Raw genomic sequence first — 26326 nt, forward strand, 5'->3', positions numbered from 1 at the left:
AAGGAAGACAGTGAAAAGCCTTTCTTGGACGCAGGTCTCCTTGCCAGTCCCCCTCCCACTGGGAGGGGTTCTGGTGTGTCCTTCCAGGGAGATGGAGAGGCGTGAATAAACATGTAACACACATATACACACACGTAGCCTGTGGTATAACTTTTTTCTTGACAGCATACGTTGGGGATTGTTGGGTGCTGCTTTCTTTTTCATGGTTGCTTAGTCTTCGTTGTGTGGATGGAGATCATGCTTTATTTAATTCGTGAAGAATACTTTGGTTGTTTCCAGTCTCTTCTTATAAACAGTTTGGTATGGAGACCCTCAGTCATACACTTAGTATCCATGTGGGACGATTCCTTGAGAATTGATCCCAAAATGCGGGGTGAGAGGGTGTATGCAGCCATAATTTTGATGGCAATTGTTAGATGGTCCTTCCGGTGGGTTGTGTGGATGCCCACCCCCTTCCCCCGGTCTCTCTTCCCTCTCACTAGTGCGGGTTGCTGTAGAATTCTGGGGTCTTTGCCAATCTAATAGTTGAACAGTGGCTCTCTGCTGTAGTGTTTTGTTTTTAAATATCACAGCTTTACTGAGGTATAATTCACATATCAAACAATTCAGCCATTTAAAATGTACTATTTAATGGTTTTTGGTAGACTCACAGAGTTGTGTAACTATCACCACAATCAATTTTAGAACATTTTCATCACCCCAGAAAGAAGCTGTGTTTCCATTAGTCACTCCCCACTCCCCCTCAGATTTTCCTCCTCTAGCTCCAGGCAACAACCAATCTTTCTGTTTCTATAGATTTGCCGATTCTGGACCTTTTCTATAAATGTGGTCTTTTGTGTCTAGCTTCTTTCACTTAGCATCATGTTTTCAAGGTTCGTCCGTGTCATAGCACGTTATCAGTACCTCATTCCTTTTTCTTGCCAAATAATATTCCATTGTCTGGATATAGTGGCCACATTTTATTTGTCCATTTGTCAGCTGCTGCACATATGGTGGTTTCCATTTTTTGGCTATTATGAATAACGATGTTATAAATATTTGCGTACAAGTTTTCATGTGAATGTTTTCTTTTCTCTTGGGTACATACCTAGAGCAGACCTTCTGAATCATAATGGTAACGCTATGTTTAATCTTTTGAGGAAATACCAGGCTGTTTTCCAAAGCAGCAACACCACTGTACATTCCCATCAGCCACGTTTCCAACAACTTCCAGTTATCTTTTTAATTATAGCCTTCCTAGTGGGTGTGAAGGGGTAGCTCATTGTGGTTTTGATTTGCATCTCTTTTATGACTAATAACGTTGAATATCTTTTATACAGTTATTGGCCATTTGTAGTTCCCCTTTGGAGAAATGTCTATTCAAATCTTTTGCCCATTTTAAAAAATTACGTGTGTGTCTTTTTGTTGTTGAGTTGTAAGTTTTCTTTATATATCCTAGGTATAGATCCCTTATCACAGATAAGATTTGCAAGTATTTTCTCCCATTCTGTGAATTCTTTTTACCTCCTTGATGATGTTCTTTGGACACAAAGGTTTTTAATTTTGGTGGCATCCAGTTTATCCATTTTTTCTTTTGTTGCTAATGCCCAGGGTGTCATATCTAGGAAACCAAGGCCATGAAATATATACATAGATTTTCTTATAAGATTTTTTTCAGATTTACTTTGCGTATTTAGGTTCATGATCCATTTTGAGTTAATTTTTGGTGTAAGGCTTGAGGAAGGTATCCAGCTTCCACATTTTGCATATGCATATCCTGTGTTTCCGGCACCATTTGTTGAAAAGACTGTATTTTCTTTGTTGTGGGGTGTCGGCACTCTTGCCAAAACTCAATTGTCTATAAATGTGAGGGTTTATTTCTGTCCCTCAATTCTCTCCCATGGATTTATACATCTGTCTTCATGCTAGTACCATGGTATTATTGATTGATTGTTTGATTGACTGGTTGATTGTAATCTCTACCCCCAATGTGGGGCCCTAACACACCATGAGAGATCAAGAGTTGTGTGCTCTGCCATCTGAGTCAGCCTGGTGTCCCCATGGTGTCTTGATTACTGGAGCTTTCCCCCAAGTTTTGAAATTGAGAGGAATGAGCCCTCAAGCTTTGTTTCTCTTTTTCAAGATTGTTTTTGCTATTCTGGGTCCCTTGACCTTCCATATGAATTTTAGGATCAGTTTGTCAATTTTTGCCAAGAAGATAGCTGGGATTTTGATAGGGATTATGTTGAGTCTATAGATGAATTTGGGGAATATTGCCACTGTAGCTGTGTTTAGTCTTCTAGTCCATGAACATGGGATGTCTTTCCACTTATTTAGATTTTCTTTAATTTCTTATTAACAGTTTTTGAAGTTTTTTAGAGTGTAAATTTTGTTCTTCTTTGGTTACTCTGATTCCTAAGTGTTCCTTTGATATTGTAGATTGTTCTCTTAATTTTATTTTTGGATTATTCATTGCTGGTGTTTAGAAATATAATTTATTTGTTATATATTGATCTTATACCTTGCAACCTTGCTGAACTTGTTTATTCTGATAATTTTTTATAGGAATCCTTAGGAATTTCTGTATACAAGATCATGTCATCTGCAAACAGAGATAGCTTTACTTCTTCCTTTCTGATCTGGTTGCCTTTTATTTCTTCTTCTTCTCTATTGCCCTGCCTGGAACCTATAGTACAGTGTTAAAGAGAAGTTGTAGGAGTGGACATCCTTATGTTATTCCTGATCTTCGGGGGAAGGCATTCAGCGATTCACCTTTAAGTATGATGTTAGAGAGAGTTTTTCACAGATGCCCTTAATCAGATTCAGGAAATTCCAGGGAATTTGTTGAGTGTTTTTATCATGAAAGAGTGTTGGATTTTATTAAATACCTTTTCACGCATCTATCGAGATTATTGTGTTTTTTGTCCTTTATTCTATTCGGTATGGTATATTATATTAATCAGTTTTTAGGAATTTAAACCAACGTTGTATTCTGGTCATGATGCATTATTATTTTTATGTGTTGTTGAATCCAGTTTTCTAGTATTTTGTTAAAAGACTTTTATATCTTATATTCATAAGAGATAGCAGTCTGTATTTGCCTCCCTTTTTTTAAAAAAAATTATGTCTTTGTCTGCTTTTGGTATTAGGGTGCTGTTCCTAGTAAAGACTTGTTATACTAATTCTTCTTTAAATGTTTGGTAGAATTCACCAGTGAAGCCATCTGGGCCTGGGTCTTTATTTGTAAGATGTTTTAAGATTGTTCATTCAATCTCTTTACTTGTTTTAGCTTTATTCAGATTTCCTATTTATTCTTACTTTTGTTAGTTTGTGTTTTTTTAGGGGTTTGTCCCTTTCATCTGAGTTATCTTATTTGTTGGAGTAGTTATAGCATGCCCTTATAACTTTATTTCCATAAGGTTTATAGTATTGTTCTCTCTTTCGTTCCTGATTTTAGTAATTTGAGTCTTCTCTCTGATTTTCTTGTTCAGTGAAGCTAAAAGTTTGTCAATTTTGTCGATCTTTTTAAAGAAACAACCTTTAGTTTTGTTGATTTTCTCTGTTGTTTTTTAAATTTTCTAGGCCCTTAATTTCTTTTTTTTAAATAATTTTTTTGTTTTTTTATAAACATATAATGTATTATTAGCCCCAGGGGTACAGGTCTGTGAATCGCCAGGTTTACACACTTCACAGCACTCACCATAGCACATACCCTCCCCAATGTCCATAACCCCACCACCCTCTTCCTAGGGCCCCCCCTCCTGTCCCTGGCAACCCTCAGTTTGTTTTGTGAGATTAAGAGTCTCTTATGGTTTGTCTCCCTCCTGATCCCATCTTGTTTTGTTCATTCTTTTCCTATGGCCCAAAGCCCCCATGTTGCATCACCACTTCCTCATATCAGGGAGATCATATGATAGTTGTCTTTCTCCGATTGATTATTTCACTAAGCATAATATCCTCTAGTTCCATCCATGTCGTCGCAAATTATGCCCTTAATTTCTGCCCTAATCTGCGTTTCCCTCCTTTTACTTGCTTTAGGGTTAATTTGCTTTTATTTTGCTATTGTGTGAAGGTGGAAGGTTAGGTTATTGGTTTGCAATCTTTCCTCTTTTTCATTTATTTATTTTTTCTTTCTTCTTTTTTAATATAGGCATTTATAGTTCTAAGTTAACCTTTAAGTTCTACTTTTACTACATCCCATACATTTTGATATGTTGTGTCTTCATCTTCATTCACCTCAAAGCATTTTCTATTGTTTTGATGATTCATTGGTTATTGAGGAGTATGTTAATTTTTACATATTTGTAATTTCTGTTATTGATTTCTTAATTCATCATATTGTGGTTGGAAACATACTTTTTATGATTTCACCCCTTTTGAATGTATTGAGGCTTAATGACTTAGAATATGGTCTGTCCCAGAGAATGTGCCATTTGCCCTTGAGAAGAATGTGTATTCTGCTGTCGTTGGGGAAATTGTGTACTTTTAATTTGCATAATCTTTTTTTAAAATATTTTATTTATTTGACAGAGAGAAATCACAACTAGGCAGAGAGGCAGGCAGAGAGAGAGGAGGAAGCAGGCTCCCTGCGGAGCAGAGAGCCCGATGCGGGGCTTGATCCCAGGACCCTGGGATCATGACCTGAGCCGAAGGCAGAGGCTTTAACCCACTGAGCCACCCAGGCGCCCTAATTTGCATAATCTTATAAGTGAGGTGTCTTGTAATATGTTGAAGAGCCATTTTGTTTGCTATGATTATTTTTCTTATTTTGTGGGAGTTCATTATATATAAAGGGGATAACTCTTGTCTCTCATATGAGTTACAAATATTTTTCTTAGTTTGTTGCTTGCCTGTTGAATTTGTTTATATTTATTGAGCCCCGCAGACATTTTAGATTTTTATGTAGATAGATTTATCATTTTTTTTAAAGATTTTATTTATTTATTTGACAGACAGAGATCACAAGTAGGGAGAGAGGCAGGCAGAGAGAGAGAGAGAGGAGGAAGCAGGCTCCCTGCGGAGCAGAGAGCCCGATGCGGGGCTCGATCCCAGGACCCTGGGATCATGACCTGAGCGAAAGGCAGAGGCTTTAACCCACTGAGCCACCCAGGCGCCCCTAGATTTATCATTTTAAGAACGATTTTTAGGTTTTGTCCTGTGTTAAGAAATGTTTTCCCGATTTTGAGATTAGAAAATTTATTCTCTGCTCCCCTTTTTAAGCTTTTTGGTTTTATTTTTGTGTGTTTTAAATCTGATTGATCTGGAATTTATAGGCATATGGAGTAGGTTTAAAACCCAACTTTGTTTCCTGATGGCAGGTCATTGATCTCAGCTTGATTTTACCTATCTTTTTTTTGCACTGGCATGAAATGCCACTTTCGTTATGTGTTAAGTCCCTGTATGTTTTGGGCAATTTTTGGACCCCCCTCTATTCTGTTGTATAAGTTTTCCTGTTTTTGTGCTGATATGACAGAGCTTTTTTATTTTTTTTTTTAAATTTTATTTATTTATTTGACAGAGAGAGAGAGATGGCGAGAGAGGGAACACAAGCAGGGGGAGTGGGAGAGGGAAAAGCAGGCTTCCCACTGATCAGGGAGCCCAACAGGGGGCTCTATCCCAGGACCCTGGGATCATGACCTGAGCTGAAGGCAGATACTTAACGACTGAGCCACCCAGATGCCTCGACGCAGTTTTAATTATAGTGATTTTCACTATCTGGTCAGGCTGTTTCCCCGCCATTACTCTTTTTAGGATTTTTCTGACTGCTCATATACATTTACTTTTAGTTGTAACTTTAAAATTGATATACCTAGATTAAGAAAAAAATCCTGTTGGGGTTTTTATTGGGATCATATTCAACTGTGAGATTAATTTAGGATGAATCGATATTTTCATAAAGCTAAGCTTTCTTTGATCTTCTTTTCTTTTTTTTTTTTTTTTTTTTTTTTTAAAGATTTTATTTATTTATTTGACAGAGAGAGATCACAAGTAGGCAGAGAGGCAGGCAGAGAGAGAGAGAGGAGGAAGCAGGCTCCCTGCCGAGCAGAGAGCCCGATGCGGGACTCGATCCCAGGACCCTGAGATCATGACCTGAGCCGAAGGCAGCGGCCTAAACCACTGAGCCACCCAGGCGCCCCCTTCTTTTCTTTTTTAAAAGAGATTTTATTTGTTAATTTATTTGAGAGAGAGAGCGAGCGAGCGCAGGAGTGTGAGGTGGGAGAGGGGCCGTGGGAGATGGTGGGGGGGTGTGTGGAGAATCCTAGAGCAGAGCAGACTCCGCGCTGAGTGCAGAGCCTGATGCCCTGATGCGGGCTTGATTTCATGACCCTGAGATCATGACCTGAGCCAAAATCAAGACTACCTTGCTTTTATTTTCTGATTGCTGCTGGTCTATAGATACATTGTTGATTTGGGGGTGTTAACTTTTTTTTTTTTTTTTTTTTAAATATTTTATTTATTTGACAGAGAGAAATCACAACTAGGCAGAGAGGCAGGCAGAGAGAGAGGAGGAAGCAGGCTCCCCGCGGAGCAGAGAGCCCAACGCGGGGCTCGATCCCAGGACCCCCGGATCATGACCTGAGCCGAAGGCAGAGGCCTTAACCCACTGAGCCACCCAGGCGCCCGGGGGTGTTAACTTTTAATTTCCTCCCACTTTGCGTAATTTGCTCTTTGCTTCATAGTTTTCAGCAGATTCTCTTGGACTTGCCAGGTCTGCGCTGATAACATCTGCAAATGATGATCCTTGTCTTCTCTTTTCTAATTTTGTTTTATTACTTCCATTTCTTATTCTTAGCTCATTGGATTGGCAAGGATCTCAGAGCAAGGTTAACTAGTGGGCATGCTCACCTTTCTTGGACTTTTTCCCTGTGAAGTGGCTTTTCTAGGCCTGGGCTCCTGATGAACCCCAACAGATAGTCCCTCCACGGCTGTGCACTGAACTTGGCACATAGTAGGAATCTGGGAAGCCTTTGCTTCATTGTAAGAGTGATTACAAAAGAGCAAGGATCTGGGGCGCCTGGGTTGCTCAGTCAGTTGAGCGTCCGACTCTTAATTTTTGCCCAGGTCCTGATCTCAGGTTTGTAAGATTGAGCTGCATCTGGGGCTCCGTGCTCAGTGTGGAGTCTGCTTGCCCCTCTCCCTCTTCTCTTCCCCTCGCTTACGTGCGCATTCTCTCTCTAAAATAAATATGTAAATAAAACCTTTAAAAAAAAAGAGCAAGGATCTAAAAAAGGTCTTGCACAGTAATGATGATGGTAGCTAATATTTATGGAACACTTCCTATCTGCTAGGCCCTCTATAAGTATTACCTCTTTGTTTTCTTTTTTAAAAGATTTTATTTATTTATTTGACAGAGAAAGAGATCACAAGTAGGCAGAGAGGCAGGCAGAGAGAGTGGGGGAAGCAGACTCCCCGCTGAGCAGAGAGCCTGTTGCGGGGCTTGATCCCAGGCAGAGGCTTAACCCACTGAGCCACCCAGGTGCCCCACCTCTATGTTTTCTTACAATAAGACTAGTTATGTGGGAATAATTACACTGATTCCCATTTTTGAGAAGGGGTAAACTGAGGCCCCCTTGGGGTTGCCTGGCTAGAAATTGGCAAGCTGGACTTGAACTTGGCATTCTAGCTCCAAGCCTATAGTTTTGTGATGCTTCTGTTTTCCTGGAAGGTCCAGAGTGAAGGTCAGTGATGTCAGAGGTTGGCCTCTGAGTGCTGTGTTGGTTCTGTGTAGGGGAGGCAGAGCTGGTGGAGTGGTGGGTGCACCTGGCAGTGGGGGCTGCCTGCATGGTGGGGGGTCCCCCAGAGGTGCCTTCTGATGCCACTCTCCTAGACCTCGAGCGTCCCAGCCCTGGTACACTCACTTGCTGTGTGGCCTCAGGAAAGGTTTGGTTTCTCTGAACCGTGGTTCCATCTGTTAAGTGGGCACAGTTACAGTCCCTACTTCCTTGTGCTGTCAGGACAGTTGAGGATCAACCTCACGTAAAGTTCTCAGCTCTATGCTTTGCATTCAAGGCCTTGCCACCTAACACCTATCTCCTCTTATTCCCTGCCACGTTACTAATGTAGCAAACACCACTGTGAGCTGTTTCTTGAGCACTTGTTCTGTGCCTGGCACATGGCCTCTCTTGTTTGAGTCTCTGATGTTAGGTGTACTAGCATCCCCATTTTAAAGATAAGGAAGCTGAGACGCAAAGTGACTTGCCCAAGATTTCGCTAGTAAGCAGTGGAGGCAGGATTTGAACCCAGGCCCGACTGGATTCCTCACTCTCAAGTCCTAATCCCCCGGCCTCCCTCTGCCCGTAGAGGAAGTGGAGGTGATGCTCTTCAGAGTAGGGGAGGAAGGGGCGGGTGTGCTGGGAGCGAACAGCAGTTCATCGCCCACACTCTTCTGGATGTTGTGAGGGTCTGTGTGCCTGGGGAGGGGCCACGGGCAGGTCAGGAGGTAAGGGAGAGTGTGGTGCCCCCCAGCGGAGGGGCCATGGGAGAGCACGACAGCACTAACTGTGCAGGGCCTGGTGGACCCCGGAGAGCAGTTTGGGCCTCATCCAGAGGGGAGTCATGGAAATCTCTTCAGTGTGTGTGTGTGTCTCATTAAAAAACAGTTCTTGACAAAGCCAATTCTAAATGTCACGTGATATGACATAAACTGAAAAAGGCATTTTCCTCTCCTTGTCCCACACCTTTTGGATGAAATACTGTGAAGCATTTGGAATCCTTCCAGAACTTTCTCTGCACCTCGACAGTAGACGCACATGCTCTCGCAAACACACATACACACGCACGTGCCAGCTTCCTTTCTAGAACCATAGTAACTCATGCCTACTCCACGCCAGCACTGCACCAAGCCCATGGCAAACGCTGGCTCATTTAGTCCTCTGACTGACACCGGGAGGTAGGGAGTGTTGTTGTCCCCCTATTCCAGTTGAGGAAACAAGTCCCATGAGGCCCAGAGGACATTCTACACTGGCCGATTTCTCTCTCGGTGGCGCTGTGCTCTGGCTCCGGCTGGTTAGCTGTGTGACTGTCCCCGCGGTGCACAGGCGTCATTTGCTCACCTGCCCCCCCCGCCCCGAGCACATAGGTCGTTTCTGGTTTTCCATGGAGTGCGCCAAGCAGAGGAGGTCCCCGTTGTCCACGTGGTTTACAGAGATGCCCCTGGCTGCGGGAAGGTGGGTGCACCTCCTGGCCGGACTCCAGTGTTCAGGCCCTGGAAGACAGGTGCCTCGCCCAGGGGACTAATGCGGGGCTGGGGGAGGGAGATATTTGAGGAAGACTTGGGGACTTGGGAGAACCGGCACGGAGACGGTGACACGGGCCGTGGGGCTAGGGCTACAGCCTTATGGGGAGACGCCAAGTCAGCTGGGGGCCCCTGGAGCATGAAGGGCTGGGCGGTGTGGGGAAGTGCTGCTGGCCGGCTTCCTGGTGCTTCTCATGCACAGGCCCTCAGTCTGGGGACTGTGGTCGGGAGCCTGAGGTTAGGAGTGGCTCCCCGGAGGAAAGGGGCCTCCTTCCTCTGGGAACCTCAGGCACCCCAGCATGGAGGCCTCACCACTTCCCCTGGACCCCCCAAGGGTCTATCTGTACCTCAGAGTGTGCGAGTGGCGGAAGAGATGTGGGGATTGGTTCCTCTCCAATGGGCAACTCATGGTGACTTGGAGTTTGGGCCCCAGAAACCAAAAGGCCAGAAGACAGGGTCCTGCCTCAAGAAAGGAGCCTGGGGTCTGGGAGGGTGATCTCTCCTGAGGTCACACAGCACGGCAGCAGCCCTGCAGGGACTAGACACCACGCTGAATACACCTGTCCTTCTTTGAGGACACTCTGCTTTGTCAAAGCTGGAAACTTCTGGCTTTTTCCAGGAGAACAGGCTGGGCTCTTCTTCCGTGCTCCATCTGCCAAGGGCATCTGGCTGTTCCACGTGAGAGATGTCCTGAGGGCGAGGTAGGCCCACAAGTCCCCCCAGCAGACCCCATGAACAGCCCCTGATTCCTGCCTGCCCAGTGTGGTTCCCTGTCCCCTCTCACCCTCGAGGGATGACCTCACACAAGTTCTTCAACCTCCCTGTGCCTTAGTCTGCTCATGGGTAAAACAAGAACGCTGCTAGTATCTACCTTCCAGATTATCATGAGAATTAGACAAATGAGGGTTTGTAGACTGCTTGGAGCAAGGCCTCGCCCAGGTCCAGGCCCTGGGAGTTTTTGAATATCCAGGAGTGATACTTGGTGTCCACAGTGTGGCGTCGTAGGAACAAAGCAGGAGGCAAATCGTGTCTGTGCTCATTTCGTCTTTTGTCTGGTCTGCAGATATTTCCAGAACAATTAGTAGATGCCAGGTCCTTCCTGGCCCCTGGGGAGGTGGAGGTGGGTATGACCCAGGCCTGCCTCCAGGGAGCGTGGGCAAGGGCACTAGATGGAGTCCTGTTTTGTTTACTGTCATACGATCCCATGATGCCCAGCTGCTTGTCTTCCGGGGCAGGGCCAGCAACGTGCCGCTCTGTCCTGAGCGTGTTCCTTATGCCTTCCTCAAGCTGGTTCTCCCAACAGCCCTGTGACATGTGCACTGCTGTTCTCCCTGACTTATAGAAGAGGAAACTGATGCACAGGGTCCCATGCTGGGGTGGCAGGGCCAGGATTCAAACACTCTGGTACTGTAGCTCTTAACCACCACACGCCTGCCTCTCCACAAACACGTGTTACTTAGATACTCAGATTTAACCACAAAGACCAAAAAACAAACAGAACAGAAACCCCACAAACTGAAAAACATTGCAACCGGAGACCAGGCCACCTTTCCTGGGTCTTAAAAGCTCTCTTATACTTTTTCTGCATGCCCTGCTGGGAGTGGTATTGGTCAGTGTAAGAGTTTGGGACCAAGAGCTGTCTTTTTTCCCTCAACCTCTCCCAAGAGGGAACATGCATTTTCTAGGTGCTGGTTAGGGGGCGGTTCTCCAGGTCCAGGCCTGGCTCTCCCTATTTTGCCACAGCACACCAGCCAATGACTCTGTCTCCTTTCCTTGATTACCTCCAGTGACAGGGGGCTCACCCTTCATCTTTTAGTTCATTCTAAAGAAAGTTCAGGCTCCTAGAGAGTTCTATCACTTAAAAACTTTTAAAAATTGTAACTAAAAAATATATTCTTTATTTCCTCTGAGAGTCCCACAAACAAGTGTTCTGCTAGCGCATGTGTCCTTGGACACAAGGCCTGTCCAGTTCATCTTTGTGTCCCTCTGTTAACTGGCATATCACCTGCTGCACAGTCAGGGCTGTGAATACTGTACCAGGGTAGGGGATGCCGTGGTTGGGGCCCAGCTTTCATCAAGCCTGGGGTGGCAGGAAACTGGGTCATTAGGACCCACGGGACATGGGCTATATGAGTGCTCATATGACCCCCGTGGATTGGGTTGCCATAGAAATTGGTCTTTGTCCCCAGGCCTGTTTGCCGGTCCCTCAGGAGGGCCTGGTGATCCCTGGGGCTGTTGAGCAGGTCTCCTCCTGGCCTCTCCAGCCCCACATTCTCAGAGCTGAATGGTCCCCAGGGAGCAGGCTGGCTGTGCCCACATTGTGCAGCCTGGCAGCCTGAGGCCCGAGGGGTGCAGGAACTGGCTAAGGTTCCCGTAGGGAGGAGATCTTGCAGACCTGGTCTTTGTGCTCAGGGCCAGTGATCTTGCCTCAGGCCTCAACCAGTCAAGAGCACTTTCCCGGGGCATCTGGGTGGCTCAGTGGGTTAAATCCTCTGCCTTCAACTCAGGTCATGATCCCAGGGTCCTGGGATTGAGCTCTGCTCAGCAGGGAGCCTGCTTCCCTTCCTCTGTCTCTGCCTGCCTTTCTGCTTACCTCTCTGCCTACCTCTCTGCCTACTTGTGATCTCTGTCTGTCAAATAAATAAATAAAATCTTAAAAAAAAAAAAAAAAAAAGAGCACTTTTCCCCACCCACAGGTTCCCAGAGGAAATTCTGGACTCATTCCAGGGCCTCCAGCATTCCCTGGAGAATATTCCAAACCCACCTTGCCGGTATGTCCAGAACTACACAGTAGCAGTCATAGCTGATGTGGTAGGGTGACTTACCTCAATCACTTATGAGGGACCCAGATGACCCCATCATTTCCAGATGAAGAAATAGGGCACAGAGAGGTTAAGTCATTTGCCTGAGGTCACACAGCCAATTAGGGGTAAAGGTGGGATCTGAGTTTGGGGAGTCGGGCTCCAGAGCCCACCCTTAACCACCGTGTCATACCCTACCTTGCTCATGCTCACAATAGGCTTTGGGAGGGTTGAAGGAAGGGAAGGTCTGAGAAGTTCTTAGCATTGGAACTTTTGGAGTCAGAGCCTGATAAAGTGTGACCCCAGAGTCAGAGCCATGGAGATTTCTCTTTCTAATCATATCCGCACAACAGCCCTGAGAAGTCTGCTTTATCCTTGTTTTGCAGATGAAGACGTTGAGGCCCAAAGAGGGGAAGTGAGTTGCTTAGGGTCACATAACGGGGAGAAGTGGAGCAGGGCCTCTAGTCCAAGACCCCTGACTCCACACCTGGTGTTCGTGCTGAGACTTCAGGCTGCTTCCCAGATCCTCTGGGACAGCCGCTGCCTTCCACCAGGTGAGGTGATGACACATCCGGGCTGCAAGATGAGGGAGGAGGGAGGGGTGGCCTTGATGGTTGGGAAGAGCCTGGCTAGGCTCACTGGGAGTTGGGGCTAACCAGGATCTATGGATTGGAGGTAGGAGGCAAAAGGGGGTGGCACGGCGGTGGGCATCACTGAAGAGTTTTCAGTTTGCTTTTTTCTGAGCCACGTGTTATCAAGGAGAGGTACAAAAGTCAGGGGGACTTAGGCCAGAAAGGATTTGGGGAACACTTCCCAAGGAGGTGACTTTTGAGCTGAGAACTGAAGGAGGCATGAGTTATTCTGGTGAAGTGGTCAGGGAATAGCATTCAGGCAGAGGGAACAGCATGTGCAAAGGCCCCATGGCTGGGGTGAGCCCCCAGACATCTCTCCTTCTTCCAGCTTCCGGCTGCATCCCTGCCTTGGTTGCAACTTTTAGCACCTTTCACCCTGGCATGAAACCATTTCAGTCGGTCTTGTGTTTGCTGGGCAAACCCTCAGTAAGCCCTCTCCTATGTGTTGTGTGCCTGGGAAATAGACATGACTCAGATACTATCCTGGCCCATGACAGACAGAAACTGACTCAGGGGGAGGTGGGGGAGGTTAGGGCTTCTGATTATGAGTCATTTCTTCTGTGCTTGGCCCTGTCCAAGGAAGCCATTTACGGGTTCCATCACTATCCCCACTTTACAGATTAAGAAACTGAGGCTCTGAAAGTCTAAGTTACCCAAAGAAGCCAGTACCCTTCTTTGGGCCTCAGTGTCCTCATCTGTAGAATGGGTAGGGGAGTGGAGGCTGTATAAAGGGCCCAGGCCCAGCGTTCTTCACCCCAGCGTGCTTTCTCCTCTCCAGCCAGGACCATGGGCAGCAACAAGAGCAAGCCCAAGGATGCCAGCCAACGGCGCCGCAGCCTGGAGCCCTCTGAGAACACCCACGGTGGTGGCGGGGGCGCCTTCCCCACCTCACAGACACCCAGCAAGCCAGCCTCCGCTGATGGCCACCGAGGCCCCAGTACGGCCTTCCCCTCCGCAGCTGCTGAGCCCAAGCTGTTCGGGGGCTTCAACTCCTCAGACACAGTCACCTCCCCGCAGAGGGCGGGGCCGCTGGCTGGTCAGTGGGCCTTGGGAGTGTGGGTGCCTGTGGGCGGGGCCTCTCCGGGCTGCTGCTTCTCTAGCTGAAGGGGAAGAGTCTATGGATTTCTTGGGTTTGGGGACTGTTGGGGGTTTCCTGGAAGTTGTGGGTGGGGAAGGGATTTAGAAACTGAGAAGTGTGGTGCACATCCATTGCCTTTGAGGATGAATCTGGGGTAGAGTATAAAGGGCTCTAGAGATGGAACTTTAGTGGGGAACTGAGGCCCAGAGGTTCAGGGGGCTGTTTGCCCAGGGCAGTGTGGGGACTAGGTCTGGGGCTTTGCTTTTTGCTTTGATCAGCCCAGAGATGGGTCAGGTCAGGAGGCCTTGCGTGGCAGAGGGGGCAAGGAAGGCTAGGAAGGAGTTCTCTGGTCCCTGGTGGGTGAGACCGGGGCGGCCCAACTCGGTGATGCACCTCTGCGCCCTCTGCTGGCGCTTCAGGGTATGGCAGCCCCAGGCAAGGGATGCTTAAAGATGACGATGCAGTCCCAGAGATGCGCAAAGAGCCACACACAGTCAGCAACTCCTAAGATTCCTATGCAGACACTTAAACAAGCTGAGCTGGAGACACCATCAGAGATACTCACAGACACACCGTGTACCTAGAGACCCACTTTGGGACACTCGGCTGGGCGCAGACACACAACTATGCAGACATAAGCAAATACAAACACACATGCACGAACAAACCCATACTCCCAGATCAAGACACACACAGGGTGCAGACACAGGCTCAGCTAGCCACACCATCCCCGACACCTAGAGGTTCCCAGATGAATACACTTGCAGTGAGAACACACACGTGCACAAACACAGGGTCACGCACGGAATCCTTAGACACAGACATCCCCGAGTGAGACAGACAGACCCACAAGCACACCCATTCCTTCGTGGTGCCCCTTCTGCGTGCTGGGGACACGGCAGTATGCAGAGCATGGGGGAGAAAAACAGAGCAAGGCTTGGAAAATGTGTAGGGTGTTCGAAGGTGGGGCTGCTGAGAAGGAGCCAAAAGGGCATGGAGGGGCTTTGGGGGGAGGTGTGTGGGGTGAAGGTTGTGGCTAAAATGGGGGACAGGGAGGGGCTCTTGGAGGGGATAGTACCTGGAGCCAAGATCCCCCCAGATACATCGAGGCACCCAGTCGCACAGGGAGAAACAGAATAACCCGGCCAGGCGCAGACTCCTTTATTCACTGGTTCATTCATTCACCCACGGTTGCTTCTTGAGCACCTACTGTGTGCCAGGCTCTAGGAACAACACAAAGGGGCCTGTGACTGGGGGCTGCGGAGACCACGGGGAAGCTGAGCACTCCCTTGAAGCCGACACTCAGGATCAACCTAGAGCCCACTGGGGACATTCACGTGTGAAGAGATGTACACACATCCCGTGTACCCCCACGGGGGTGCCCAGACACATGCACACAGGTGGACACGCTGCAGGCCCAACCCCTGGAAGGGTGACTGCGCCTCTGGGCTGGGCTGTGGTGGTTGTGGAAGACGCTCCTGTCCACCCCTCTCAGGCCGTTCTGACACGTCCCACCCGTCTCTGCAGGTGGAGTGACCACCTTTGTGGCCCTCTATGACTATGAGTCTCGGACAGAGACCGACTTGTCCTTCAAGAAAGGGGAGCGGCTCCAGATTGTCAACAACACGTAAGTGACCCCCTTCCCCACCTTCCCTTGGGACTTTATCCCCTGGACCTAGTCTTGGGCCGGAGCCACTTCTGAGCATCCCAGAGCCAGGGGCAGCATGATGGGCAGCGGGCTTGGCTAGTGTCAGGGCTGGCCGAGGTCCAGGGAACCGTCCTGGGCCGATGAGACAGATGGTGGTGGTCAGGGCTCCCAGGGCAAGGGATCCAGGCTCAGTAACTCAATACAGCACAGCGTCCCAGACTCAAAGAGGGGCATACAGTCAGGGCAGGAAAGGGCCCAGGACCCAGGACTGCAGAAAACAGAGCCTCAAGCTGGAGGCTGTGCCCTCAGTGGTGCCCTCTGTAGGGACCTCGGGTTGGAGGGCCTGGACCTGCTGGTGGAGCAGGAGTCCCTAGCTGCAGGGGGTGGGGCCCAAATTGGGGGGGGGGCAGGGTCTGCATACTGGGCGCTCAGCGTGAGGCGGTTATAACTGGGCGTCGGGATGAGACAGTGGGATGGGGTGTGGACATCCGGTTCACCTCCAGAGACTCCAGCCTTGGGGCGGGATATCCTGGGGCCAGTCCGGCCCTGGGGTCCCTGCGGGCAGGGGAGCGGAGGCAGGGGTGAGGGAACTCGCGAGGCGTGGGTAGGGCTCTAGCCATGAGGTGGGGGACAGTCCTCTCCCCTTTCCCTGTCAGGAGTGTACGGGGGGTGGGGTGCAATGCCTGTCTTGGGGGGGTGCAGGCCCTGGGCCATGTGCCCAGCGGGGAGGGGTGGGGAGCAGCACAGTGGGGCAGGGTCACTCCTGCAGGCACTGCCAGTTTAGGGGGCAGAGCTCAGCACCTGCTGCATTCCTGCCCTTGGGAGGGCCTTGTGTACCCCCACATCCCATTGGACCCCCCCCAATTCCTGGCTCCTGCTTGCTCCCTCCAGCCCCCTCTCAGCTTCTTCCTCTCTCTGCTTCTCTCTCGCTGGCCCTTAGGAGGAAGGTGGATGTCAGGTGTGTACACATTTCATAGGCGGCGGGCTGGGGTCGGGGGGCTTCGCTGGTCGGGGGCGGGGTGCTGCTGTCTGCATGTGTCTCCACTGCATGTCCCTGCCTGCAGATCCTGGCTGCCTGGGCTGCCCCCCTCCAGCTTCCCCAGCTGAGGCCCTCCCCCCAGCCAGTGGGACCAGATCCTGACCTTGACCCTGGGCTGAGGCTGGGGAGGGTCCTGCCATCCCCCTGTCACTCACTGCATCATGCCTCTTCCCCATCCACCTTCCTGCTAGCCTGCCCACTCTCCATCCTGCCAAGTCGGCCTGCGCTGAGGGCCAGCTGCATGCAGGGTCCGGTGCTGGCCCGGTGAGGTCTGTGGGGAGAAGGGACCTTCCCAGAGCCAGCCTGGCTTGGGGAGGTTGGTGCTCAGCTCCAGTCCAGACCCAGTGACAGGCAGAGGGCAGGGCCAGGGTCTGCTCAGGCATGTGGTCCCTGCTGTGTGCCCCCCACTGTAGTGGGGACTGCAGGGACTAGAAGGTTCAAGCAGTCCTTGAAGGAAGGACAGTGATGGTCTGTGGCTGGCAGAAGTGGTGGAAGGCAGTCCCCCTTAGAAGGGCAGCTTGTTGGAGGGTGTGGGGCTGGAAGGGGTGGGGTACCCTTAGGGGTGTGGAAAGGCCAGAGGGTGCTAGGGATAGCGTAGACTTGGTCCTTTAGCATCCTCAAAGCCTAACAAGGCTGGACATCAGCAGCTCCGAGTGTGTCTCGCTCATTCACGCCTCCCGACACTTGTGCATGCTGTTCCCTCTGCCTGAAACACCTTTCTCCCGTCTCTGCCTGGCAAACTCCTATTCATCCTTCAAGATCCAGCTCCGGATGGCCTTCTCTGGGAGGCAAAAGGGAAAAGAGGTGCCAGGTGCTGTGCCAGGCGTTTCTACCCATGTCCTTGTACTTACTCCCCGGTGCAATCCTGCCAGGGCTCTGGTGATGGGGGAGGGGCTGTCTCCATTTTGCAAGTGAGGAAACTGAGGCTCAGAGATGTGAAGGCCCTTGACCAAGGTCACACAGCTAGCAGGTGGCAAAGCCGGGATGGGAACTTGGGCAGCAGCTCTCTCCCCATCTTTCCTTGTGTGTCGGAGTCCTGGTGCTCCTTGGTGCCCTGGCAGTTCCAGCGGTTTACATCGGCCTCCCCAAGACTGGGAGCTCCTGGGGGGCTGCTCTTGGGTGTGCCACCTTCGTGGGTCCCCGAATCACCTGTTGCTCAGCACCGTGGGGGCTGCCTCCCTGGACTTGTCGAGCAAGATGACGACTAGCGTTCCTCCCCCGTTTCCTGTGCCCCGTGTGCCAGCCTGGTGTCGTGGGGACCCCACAGCCCCGGGAGCTGGAAACTCGGATTTGCTTTCTTTTGTGCAGGAGGAAACTGAGGCCCCGGGAGGTGAGGTGACTTGTTCAAGGTCGCACAGCTCGTGGTGGCAGAGCTGGGAGGGGCGGGCAGGTCCTCCTACCCACGGCCCTTGAAGGAGGGGCTCCTTGGCAGCCTGAGGACCTGGGGGGGAGGAAAGGGCCCTGCAGGGATGTCTGCTTTGGGGGAATCTCTACCCGCAGTGATGGGAAGGGCACTTCAAGCTGGGGCCACAGCTTGAGTAATCAGGGTGTGGTGGGGGAAGGCTCTGGAAGCTTTGGTTCTGCCTCTTTCACCTAGAGGCAGAGGGCTGTCCTCCCCTGTCCTTTGGCCCCTTCCCTCCCTTCTTCCTGCTTTCCAAGTAGGGCTGAGGGTGTTGGGCCAGGCCTGGGGCTGCTAGTGGTTGAGTCCTGTCCATGGGAAGTCCTTGGATAGCAGTGAGGCGCCGTGACTGGAGAGGGGGATCGGTGCTCAGCCACCCGTTTGCCTGAGAAGTCAAGTGGTGGTGGGGTTGGGGCAGCAGAGGAAGGGGAGGGGTGGGGAGCCCTTAGTGACAGATGAGTCACCCAGATTTGAGGTGTTCAGGCCTCATAGCCACCCAGGCACTACCCTGCGTGTCCTTCCCCCATTGTTGCCCAGCGCCCGTGATTTAGTCCCACTCCCGCCACCAGCCCCGGCCCGGTCTGAGTGAGGGACTTCCTGAGGCTGGCCGGTGGCTGGACTGGCTGTCGGGGACGGGAGAGCTTAAGGACTACTCTGCCTGTCATTAGGGTTTGGCCCAGGTTTACCGGGCCTGGGTCCTCACAGTAGTCGGCCTAGAGACCGTGCTCCCTGGATCTTAATGCCTAATGGTCCTGGGTCGCAGAATCCTACATGCTATGTGGCCTGGATCTGAGGAGGCCCACGGGGGTCTGATGTCTCACTGTCCCGGACCCCCAGCGCTGGTGTCTGAGTCTCTAGGAGTCGGGGCCCTTCAGGTTCCAACTCTAGGTTGTTCCCTAAACTGCCGTTTCCTCTGACTCAGATTCCAGCAGCTTCTTTGGGGGAGCCATCCAGGAGGCACCGATGTCTCCCCCCTTGTTCTGGGCACTCCAGTTCCAGTTCCCACCCTGGGGCAAGGGATACCTATTCACCCTCCCCAGGTAGCCTCCCCTGGCCTCAGCCTGCCGCTGTCCCACTGACCGTGGGCCTGGGCCTCAGGGAACCCTGGCTTGCCCACAGTCCCTAAAGTGCTCGTCTGACCAGTCCCAACAACCCAAGGGAGTTAAAGTGCCCAAACCAGAGTGACTTCCCAGGTTCTGAAGCTGCCCTCCCCCCGATCCACATGCCAGCCTGGCTGGCTGAAGGATTAGGGTCTGAAAAGAAGATCCTGAGGCTCAGAGAGGTGAGGTCGGTTGTCTGAGGTCACACAGCTAGTGACCAGCAGCTGGGAGGTAAAACTATAGCTGGAGGACCCCGATCCAGTGCTTTCCTGCGGCCACCTGTGGGAAGGTGACGGGTACAGCAGGAAATGTGTTTTATTCCCTTCCTTCCTTCCTTCCCTTCTTCCAGTCCATCTCATAAGGACCAGGACCCCGGGGAAGGCACTGCCTGTAGTAAATCTGCTCAGCCTGACAGATTACTTCCAAGTGCAGGCTCAGGTTGGTGTCCCTGCAGGACTGGACCCATTTGGGAAGCTGTGGGGCCCTTCATGTGGGACCCAAGGCAGGCGTGAGCCTCCCAGACCACTGACATAGAAAGATGTGTCTGCACAGCTCCATTTCACAGGGAAGCCTAGATGACGGCCACACTCATGATCCTTGTTGACCCGAAGTCCAGCTCACGGCTAATGGATTTATACACTTTGTCTGCAAGGGAGATTCTGCGATATTATTCCCTCTTTGTAGACGAGGACATTAAGACCCAGAGAAGGTAGGGTCCTTGCCCAAAGTCACACAGCAAATCCTTATTGGAGACTGGGACTGAGTGGGTTTGGTTTTTATTTATTTATTTAGCTGGTTAGTTAAATTTGCTGCTTCAGTTTTTTAAAAACATTTTGGAGAGTGGGGAGGGGTGCCATAGAGACACGGATTTCATTGTTTTTCTTTTTAAAGCCAAATCAAGATACTATCGGCTCATGTACATTGAGCGCTTACTGTGTGCCAGGCCCTGGGCTGGTATTTTATATCCTTGGAGGGAGGCGTTGAGCATCTCCATCCCATAGGTGAGGAAATGGAGGCAGGGCCAAGGTCACGTAGCCTGCAGGTGGTGAGCAGGATGGTGCCCAGCGTGGTCTGACTCTTGGAGCTCAAGCTCTTAGACGCCTCTCACTCTGGGGCCAGGTCAGGGTTGGACCTTGGGTCCATTGTGAGATTGTGCTGCACCTCACCCTGCCTTGTGAACTAAATAAAACCCCAAGCCTGGACTTGAAACCCCAAACGCATGTGGGCTGATGTCAGCTGGAGGATCTGCTGGCTGAGGTTGAAGTCTGGGTAACGCCAGCAGGACTGACCCTGCCTGCCTCGCCCCTTGATTCTGCTTGGCTGGCCACTGCGCACCTTGCTCCTTGTCGGCCTGCCACTCCGAGTGCATGGATGGAGGCTCCCTAGAGGCTGGCCAGTTTGCAGACTCTGGCTTAGTCAATCTGTCTCGTTTGGTAGCCTCTGACCTAGACCTTGGCCCAGTTTCCTGCCCCAGCCCTGCTGCCTTCTCCTCTTCCAGCTTCCCCTGGCTCTCCTGAGGGTCTCTGAGCTTCTGAGTGGCCTGGGGAAGCTGCAGGTGTCCCGGGGGGCCTGCTGTGTGTCTGACTGTGGGCACTCGGGGACCTAGTTCTCACCCTTGCCCTGCCACTGATTTGCTGTGTGGCTTTTGGCAAATCCCTGCCCCCATCTGTGCTTTATTTTCTCATTGGTGAAATGAAGGCTTTGACTGGAAGATCTCCGCTATTCCCTGCGACTTGAGTTCTTGCTTTGTAGCTTTGGGCAAGTCATTGCCCAACTCTGTGCCCCAGTTTCCCCACAAAGAAAGTATTAGGTTACTCCAGCCTGGGTGTTGTGTGGCTTTGGCCTGGTCCCTTGACATCTCTGAGCCACAGTTTCCTCCTCTGGGGGCTGAGGCCTGCCTTCCTCACAGGGTGGCCTTGAGAATCACAAGGGGCGGACAGATACGGACACCCCTGGGTGTTTGTTCAACAGGGAGATGGCTGGCTGTCCTGGGCTTCCAATGCCACCTCTCTCCAGAGCCTCCTCTCTCCAGCAGAGACCACCATGTGAGCTCGTGCCCCTGTCTGAGCGTGCGTGCAGCAATTACATGGCTGAGTGTTCCTCACGGCTCTGGTCACGCTCCCTTTGCTGTCTGGAAGGCACTCTCAACCCTCTGCTTCAGCCTCGAGCCATCCCCACTGAGCCCCCAGGTCTGGGTGCTCACCTGTACTCTGACCGGTCTTTGGAGAGCTCTTCTAGCCTGCTTTCTCCTTGCCTCGACTTCTCAATCTTCATAATGGGCTGAAGACTATGACAGAGGCAGCTCGGAAGAACCAGGAGCCAGGGATCCGGGTTCGAGTCCAGATTGTGCAACTGTGGGCACGGACCTCTTCCTCTGGGCCCTGGCAGTGAGGAAGGGGGAGCATATCCCTTTGGCTATGTGTCTTCGCAGGGTCATGGTCATGGCGAGGTCCAACAGCAGCCTTGCAGCGAGAAGCTCTGCAGGCTCTCAGGCCCCACCATACCCTGTAGGGGAAGGCTCCTTCTGACTTGGGAGTCAGGATCCTGGGCCTGGCTGTGTGACCTTGAGCAGAGGCCTTTGCTTCTCTGGCTTGTCTTCCCATCTGCATGGTGGGAATGGAAGGGGGCTGAGCCCTATTCCCCACTGGCAGCCTTTCCCGTTGGCCTCCCCTCACTCACTCCCCCTGGACCCGTCCCTGTCCCCTTTGGTTGCTTTTGGATGTGAGGCCTCTGTGGCTGCCCCGCCTTGTCCCCGGTCTGCTCTCCTGCTCTCTTCCTTACTCTTTCTGCCTCTCTCTCTCACCACCCCCATCTCTGCCTCTTCTTTCCTATTGGGCTCTCGCTTTCTCCTCTCTCTTCTGTGTCTCTGGACCCCCGCTCCAGCCAGACCTGGTTCACATTCAGATGGCTGCAAAGGTACTTTGCCCCCTCCCCACTCCCACCCAGGCCCAGGGGACCCGACCTTGTGGGGAGCTCCTCTGCCCCTGTCCCCACAGCCTCCTCGTGGGACAGTTAGTGTAGAAGTGCCCTGGGCATTGGGGCTCTGCCACCTCAGCCCCTCTGACATGACTCTGTGTGACTCTGGGCAAGCCCCAGCCCCCTTTGGCCTCAGTTTCCCCTGTAGACAGGTAGGCTGCAGGGGGAGGCCTGTAGCTTTCAGCCGAGGAGCCCCTTAGGGATGGCCAGTGGTTTGTGACAAAAGGCAAGCATTATTCTAGTTGACGGGGTTAGCGCCTGGAGTCACCAATCCCCCAAAGGGCCATCCCCTACCTCCACACAGGTCTCATCCGCTTCCAAATCTCAGGGCTTGGGGAGGCTTTGAAGATCTGACTTGAAATCTGTCTTAGGCAGGAATCATCTCTCCTGTTACAACTTGCTTGCTTCCCAGAGACAGGGAGCTCCCTCCCTCATTCCCAAGACAGCTCCTGGCATCTGGAGATGGCTTGGTCTAGCTGAAGGGAAGAAAATTACTTCCCATCCCAGGACTCTGCCCCTGTGAATTTAGGCCTCAGGCTGACCTTGGTCAGTCCTGCCATAGTCCTGGACGAAGTCCGTCTGAGTCAGCTTGGGCCAAGAGGCATCTGGGCTGGGGAGAGAAAGAATCCCAGGCTTGGCCTGGCAGCACGAGAGCTCAAGCTGGCCCTGCAGCTCCCAGTGCCTCACTTGGCCTTGGGGACCCCCAGCACAGCACCTGTGAAGACTGTAGCTTTGGGGCCCCCCACTGATGGCTCCTTCTCCTCTGCTCCTTCCCTTTCCCCCTCCTTAGAGAGGGTGACTGGTGGCTAGCCCACTCGCTCAGCACGGGACAGACGGGTTACATCCCCAGCAACTATGTGGCGCCCTCCGACTCTATCCAAGCTGAAGAGTGAGTATACAACCTGGACTCCTGCCCACCCCCCACCTGCTGGTTGGGAGCTTCTCTCCCGGGCTGCAGTGGGTGGTCTGGTTGCCTCGGGTCCCAGCCACATCCTAAAGGAAGGCGCAGTCGGGCTACGGAAGCCAAAATCACCAATGCTGCCTTCCTTCCTCCTGCCCCAGGTGGTACTTTGGCAAGATCACCAGACGGGAGTCAGAGCGGTTACTGCTCAATGCGGAGAACCCAAGAGGGACCTTCCTGGTGCGAGAAAGTGAGACCACGAAAGGTAGGAGCAGTCATGCTGGCCACTGGGAATGGAGTCTTATGTGGGTTGTTTGAGCTGGGTATTGTGGAGTGAATAGGAGTTTGGTACCTGGAGTGGAGTAGGAAGAGCCCTCCAGGAGGAGAAAGTGGCAGGAGAGGCAGGGAACTACAGCTGAGGAACACTGAGCTAGCTGGGGGTGGCCAGAGATGTGGCAAACGATGACAGTTAGCCTCTCTGGCCTCAGATTCCTCAGATGACATATGGGTGCAGGCTGTTGGGAGGCCTGAGGGTCATGCAGCAAAAGACTTGTTCCCTGGGTGGGTGCTGATGAAGGAGGCCCCTCTTGGTCTCCCTCTCCAGAGGCTTCTAGAGCTGGATTAGGTGCCATGAGCCGGCTTTGCCCTTCCGTGGCAGTCCGGGTCCCTCTCCCCTAGCCAGAGAAGACGGGTCACCCTCTTTCTCTTTAGCCCCTTGGCCAGTAGGTTGCTGGTGACCCAGCCGCGAGGAAACAAAGCTGGGCCACGTCATGTGGGCTTAGCGTTCAATGGGAGACGGGAAGCAAGGCCTCCTGCGACGTGTGTGTACATGTGAGCATCTGTGTGGCCGTGCAGGCCATGTGTGATTCCAGGCGTGTGTGTGCACGTGGAGGGGGATTTGTCTGGGTGTTGCTGTGTGGGAATGGATTGTTGTGGGTTTGCCTTTGTGCCTGGGGTCCTGGGGAGTGTGTCCTGCATGAGCGTGAGGCCGCTGGGTGTGGGCATGCCTGTGTGTGTGCACAGACACACGTGGGCAGGACCTGGCTTTCAGCTCTGGCCACGGGCATCCATGTGTACATGGCCTCGGCCATCTGTTAGTTATGGTTGCCCGATGCAGGCTCTAGAGACCTAGTTGCTGTCCTGTGTGCCTGACTTGCTGGGTGACCTGAAGCAAGCTGCTTTCCCTCTCTGGTCTCATTTTCCCCTTCTTTATACTGGAGATGGTAAGCTGCACCTGAGCATTACCCAGAGCGCCATGGGCTGTGGGGGGCTGTACCCCACCTTATGGAATGGACTTTCTCTGGCTGTTGAAGCCTCAATCCCAGGTCTCTCTTGGGCTCCTAGCCAGGCCTGCTAGGCAGGAGGAAAATTTCCCAGCCAAAAGCTTTTCCAGACTCAAGAGAGGCAGGGAGGGGGCCACCAGGGAAGGCCTCTCTTAGCCTTGTGTGGCTAGTGGCAGGAAGTGTGTGTGGCTAAGTGTGTGGCTTCCTGCCCATCCACAGCCTCAGCCACCCACCCACTCCTCCCTGAGCCTGCAGTCCGGGAAGGTGTGGGGCCCAGAGTTCTCCCATGGGAGGGGACGCAGGTAAGCCAGGGACACACAGACACTTAAGGCCATTCCTGGCTCCCGGCAAACATTTATCGAGCACCTACTGTGTGCCAGGCCCTCTCACATGTGGTCTCAGATCTTCCTGGCATCCGCGGGAGTCGCCCTGTTGTGCAGAGTAGGAAACTGAGCCCCAGAGCGGGCAGGTGACTTGTCCGGGTCACACAGTTGGGATATACATTCAGTCTTGGAGGTCTTGCCAGGGTCAGGAATGCCTGGGGAGGGGTCTCTGATCAGGGGCCCCTCGGCTCACTGGGTCCCACCTTGAGGGCCACCCCAGGGCTGGGTGCTCAGAGAGAGGGCAGGCCAGACCTGGCTCGGCCCCGGGGCTGGGGCTGCCGCTCTGGCCTCCCAGTCCTCCAGTGCTAGGCAGGCCCAGAAGGGCACTTGGTCCTGTGACCTGGAGGGGTGGGGGGTGCTGGTCATGGGGGTCACTGCTCCTGTCTGTCCCCGCCCCGCAGGAGCCTACTGCCTCTCTGTGTCTGATTTCGACAACGCCAAGGGCCTCAACGTGAAGCACTACAAGATCCGCAAGCTGGACAGCGGCGGCTTCTACATCACCTCCCGCACCCAGTTCAACAGTCTGCAGCAGCTGGTGGCCTACTACTCCAGTGAGGGCCAGGCGGGCAGGCTCTGGGCTGGGGGCTCCACCTTCCACGCAGGGTCTGGGGGTGGGGGTGGTGCTTTGGGGCCAAGAAGGCCTGGGGCTTCTATAATCCTGAGAGTGTGGGGCTCCTTCCCACCCCCCTCACCGCCCCTCCTTTTCCTTTCTTCCTCCCCCTCCGCTCCTCCTTCTTCTTTTTCCTCCTCTTTCCTCCCTGTCCCCTCCCCCACCATGCCCACCCTCCTCTTTTCTCCTCCTTTGCAGCTGGCTGGCTGGGGAGGGGGATGCTGCCTAGAGGGGAGCGGGGAAGGGAGGGGGTTAGGCTGGTTGTCTCTTCAGCCCTAAGACCGGTCTGAACCGGTTACTAGGAGAGGAGGCGGTGGCTAGACAGGGCTGCTGCTGAGGGAGGGAGCGCAGGAGGCAGGCGAGGGAGCCAGGGCAAGGGAGCCAGGGCGAGGGCTCCCAGTAAGTGTACACACACATACACACACACACACACACACACACACGCGCACACGCACAGGCACAGGTTGTGGGGCGGGCATGCGTGCTGTATCTGTACCCTCAGGACTTCCCTGGGGGCCCTGAATGTCAAGGGTCAGTGTGTCCTCATATGGACAGGTCTCTGTGGGTCCCCACGTAGCTGTGGCCGTGGCCTCCATGTGCAGGTGTGGCCTATCTCGAGAACACCAGTTACTCCCCATCCTGGGCCACCTCCTTCTCTGTCCACTGGGCCTCCTGACACCCTCCGCCACTTGGCACCCCTCTGCCCCCTTGGCTGTCATTGCACGGTTCATTCTGAACACTGGTCCTGACAGCAAAACCTTCCCGAGGTTACAGGGGCATCTCAGGATAAAGACCCCATGTGGCCTCTGAGGCTGTGGCTGCTCTAGGCCTGGCCGGCCTCCCTGCCTTCCCCGGGGCCCCTTGCTCCCATTCACTCCTTTGCAGCCCCTCCAGCCTCCTTCCTGTTCATGCAACCTGGAGGCTTGTTCCTCTCTGAGGGCCTTGGCATGTGCACGAGTCGGCTTGGAGTGGCCCCTAGTCAACCACTCACTTTCCTGCAGCTCTAAGCTCAGGTGCCACTTCCTCCAGGAAGCCTTCCAAGACTCCATCCAGCCCACCTGCTGTTGCACACACTGCTTTCCTCCATCGCACTCATGGCCCTGGGAGATGATGAAGGGAAGCTGGGCTCCTCCTGCACTGGGAGCTCCTTGAGGGCAGGATTCCCCTGGACTTGTCCCCTTGGTGCTCACCGAGGTGACCGTCCCTTAAAGTCTGATGAATGAATAAGTGAATAACTCCGGGAGCAGAAGTGCGAGGCAGTA

General features: G+C 52.4%; 1 protein-coding gene across 3 annotated transcripts in view; it reads left to right on the forward strand.

Annotated features, from left to right (window-relative positions):
- Window positions 1–26326, forward strand: part of SRC (SRC proto-oncogene, non-receptor tyrosine kinase) — a 50293-nt gene that overhangs the window by 17034 nt on the left and 6933 nt on the right. The window contains exons 3-10 of one of the 3 annotated variants that reach the window (XM_045980801.1): window positions 12402–12569; window positions 13426–13683; window positions 15253–15352; window positions 16314–16331; window positions 21795–21827; window positions 22678–22776; window positions 22950–23053; window positions 24856–25005. In XM_045980801.1, coding sequence (XP_045836757.1) covers window positions 13434–13683; window positions 15253–15352; window positions 16314–16331; window positions 21795–21827; window positions 22678–22776; window positions 22950–23053; window positions 24856–25005 — 754 coding nt within the window. In that variant the 5' untranslated portion in view covers window positions 12402–12569; window positions 13426–13433. Of the gene's footprint in view, window positions 1–9833; window positions 9916–12401; window positions 12570–13425; window positions 13684–15252; window positions 15353–16313; window positions 16332–21794; window positions 21828–22677; window positions 22777–22949; window positions 23054–24855; window positions 25006–26326 lie in introns of all 3 variants that reach the window. The other 2 variants (XM_045980800.1, XM_045980799.1) reach the window with 2 other exon arrangements.

This window comes from Meles meles, chromosome 16, assembly GCF_922984935.1.
Source record: "Meles meles chromosome 16, mMelMel3.1 paternal haplotype, whole genome shotgun sequence".
In the NCBI taxonomy this organism is placed as follows: domain Eukaryota; kingdom Metazoa; phylum Chordata; class Mammalia; order Carnivora; family Mustelidae; genus Meles; species Meles meles.